The 2,667-nt window shown below is 53.4% G+C and overlaps 1 protein-coding gene across 1 annotated transcript in view; it reads left to right on the top strand.

Annotated features, from left to right (window-relative positions):
- The window catches only part of EDC4 (enhancer of mRNA decapping 4), a gene marked incomplete at both ends in the record, with an annotated part of 18,034 nt that extends 15,428 nt beyond the window's left edge, over positions 1-2,606 (top strand). Inside the window, 3 exons of the mRNA XM_009868734.1 lie at positions 4-86; positions 1,273-1,459; positions 2,387-2,606. Of these exons, the coding sequence (XP_009867036.1) occupies positions 4-86; positions 1,273-1,459; positions 2,387-2,606 (490 nt within the window). The remainder of the gene's footprint in view (positions 1-3; positions 87-1,272; positions 1,460-2,386) is intronic.
- Between the last annotated feature and the right edge of the window lie 61 nt (positions 2,607-2,667).

Raw genomic sequence — 2,667 nt, 5'->3', positions numbered from 1 at the left:
GAGCGTCGTCTTGCCAGCCTTCGAGAAGAGCTGCCAGTCCATGTTCCAGCAGATCAACGACACCTTCAAGCAGGGCACGCAGGAATGTGAGTGAGCTTTCTCCACAGAGTTCTGTCAGCACAGCGTGTTTGCGTTAGTGACTGCCAACACCTTGGCCTTTCCTTAGGTCTTTGCCTCTCAGAGTTTCACTGGTGACTGTTTAACCTCGTAGCCCACCCACACGCTCCGTTTCATGCTTGAGAAATCAAAGCAGAAGCAAGGGGCTTCTTTGTGGGGGGTTCCTACAAGATCAGAGGTTCACCTGGTCTTTGTAGCCCGTGCAGAGAAACACTTAGCCTCATCCCGCAAATCTGTGGCTTCACGTGTTGAGTAGAAAAGCCCAGCTGTAGGATTACCCTGTCCTGACGTCAGGAAGATGGTATACAGAGAAGGTAGCAGCGCTGCAGAGGGGCAGTGGAGGTGGGGCAAGTTTAGAGAAGGGTACAGGGATGATTCAGAGTTAAACAGTGCCTGACCACTGTAGATAGACCAGAGTCAGGCTGGAACAAAACCCAACTGTGCTCTTAAATGAGGAAAATTATATGCTGCTGCACTGGAGAAGGTTTTTTGTCAGGCTTGGGGTCCAGTTCCTTGATCTTCTGGGAGGCCAGGCAGGTATTCATCTGCAGAACTCCTTTTTTACGGAGGCTGAAGTTGCCTGATGCCGGCACAGCAACTTGTGTTGTCCATAGACCTGTGGCATCTCCAGCTGCTCTTTGGTTTGCATCCTTCCTTTCTCTCACAAGCCTCCTGCAAGTGAATAGAGCTTGTGTTCTTCTCCCTTTTGCTCAGACCGGTCCATAAGATATTTTGAAGTACAGCTTTGTGATCTCTGCAGACAGGATGATTTTTTCAGTCAGAAACATTCCTCCTCTTTCTTCATTGGCGTCGAACTCCGTCACTAACGCAGATCACAGCACACGCCGCTTATGAAATAAAATACCCTGGCTCCCACCTTTGCCTTGCCATGAACAAACAGTGCCTGTAGAGCTCTCTTGTGAGGGAATTCGTGGCTTTGGTGCTGTGTTGCATAATCCTGCGTGATGAGGAGGCTGGAAGCAGGATTTCAGGGTTAGTGTGACACGGCCCCAAACAAACCTGTGCCTTCTTCCCTCCCTCCTGGGCTCGTACGCTGACTCACTACTTGTTTCTGCTGCCTGGCCACTGGGTTTCTGCCCTGACCACCTCTGCAGGTGCCGCTGGCACAAACGTCTTCCTCTCTGCTCGTTGCAGATATCCAGCAGCTTGAGACTCACTTGAAGAACAAGAAGGTACGAGAACAGGAGGCCCGGGACCCGCTGCTGAATCAGCTTCGGCAGCTCATCAGCACCTTCCAGAGCACCACGGAGCAGCTGGCTTCCACCGTCACAGCCAGCATCCACGCGGAGGTGCAGCATCAGCTGCACATTATCGTGGGCAAGTAAGTTGGCGGCTGGGCTTGTGGAGGGAGGTATCAGCGAGAGATAGGCACAGGCATCACAAAAACTTCTCCCTACTAGTGGTGGAACGAGGCGTTGGCCGCTGTGGGGCTGTTTGTCTCCTCAATTCTGACCAGCCTTCCTGCTCTGAAATGTTTTTCTGGTCCTTCGAAGGATTTTGGATGCTTTGGGCACACCGACAGTTTCTGTGGGCTACTTTGTCCTCCCAGAGATTCCTGCTTGGCCACCCTGATTTCAAGGGGTGATCCCAGCGGCTCCTTCACACCGTGAAGCTGCTGGGGCGGGGTGCCAGGCGGTCAGACTTGGCCGGTGGTCAAGTATTCAGGCAGAAAGCCCCTGTCTATTTTAAGCCGCTCGAACATGTGTGGGAGTGCGATTGGGGTCTTTGCTGCAAACCAGACTTGCCAGGGAGGCTGCTGGATTAAATCCCGGTCATGTTACGCACGCTGCGCTTGCTCCCAGGGAAGCCCTCGCTATTCTGCCTGCGGTAGAGCCGCTTTGGTGCTTTGTGAGAGGGGAGAATCCAGCCCTTGGGGAGGGGAATGGTGGAACGTGCAGCGGCAGAGCCTGCCTTGTCAACTCTCTTCTGTGAAGAAGGCTCGGGGGAAATGTGCTCTAAAGGTGGCATCTGCAGGCTGGGAAACTGCAGCTGAGAGATCTGACGTAGAGCGCGTCGCCCGTTCGGGGGTGAACCCCGTAGCCTTGCTTGTAAGCCGGAGACATTAAAGATTTAAAACGCTGAGTAATGAAAGAGTTCCCGGAAGCATTGCTTTCCCGAACAGTCCCAGCACGCGCCACAATAAGCGAGCAAGCCTGTGCTCTTGCTGCTACAAGCTCTGTGCAGCGTTGTCCCTCTGTTTCATTTTCAGAGATGCCTTTGGGTTTTGTTTCTTTTTCCTTTTTTCTAGCATGCAGGAGTCTATTTTGACTCAGGTGCAGAGAATCATTAAAGGAGAAGTGAGCCTGGCTATGAAGGAGCAGCAAGCGGCTGTCACGTCCAGCATCGTCCAGGCGATGCGCTCGGCGGCCGGGACTCCGATCCCCTCCACTCACTTGGATTTCCAGTCTCAGCAAACTCACATCCTTCAGCTGCTGCAGCAGGGACACCTCAACCAAGCGTTCCAGCAGGTACCTGAGCTTCCTGGCAGTGGGCATCACGGCTCCTCGAGGGGGGAAAAGGCTCCTTGAA

The sequence above is a fragment of the Apaloderma vittatum genome, unplaced genomic scaffold (assembly GCF_000703405.1).
Source record: "Apaloderma vittatum isolate BGI_N311 unplaced genomic scaffold, ASM70340v1 scaffold11284, whole genome shotgun sequence".
NCBI classification, from domain to species: domain Eukaryota; kingdom Metazoa; phylum Chordata; class Aves; order Trogoniformes; family Trogonidae; genus Apaloderma; species Apaloderma vittatum.
The sequence above is the reverse complement of the archived record's forward strand: the minus strand, read 5'-3'. Positions and strand labels throughout refer to the sequence as shown.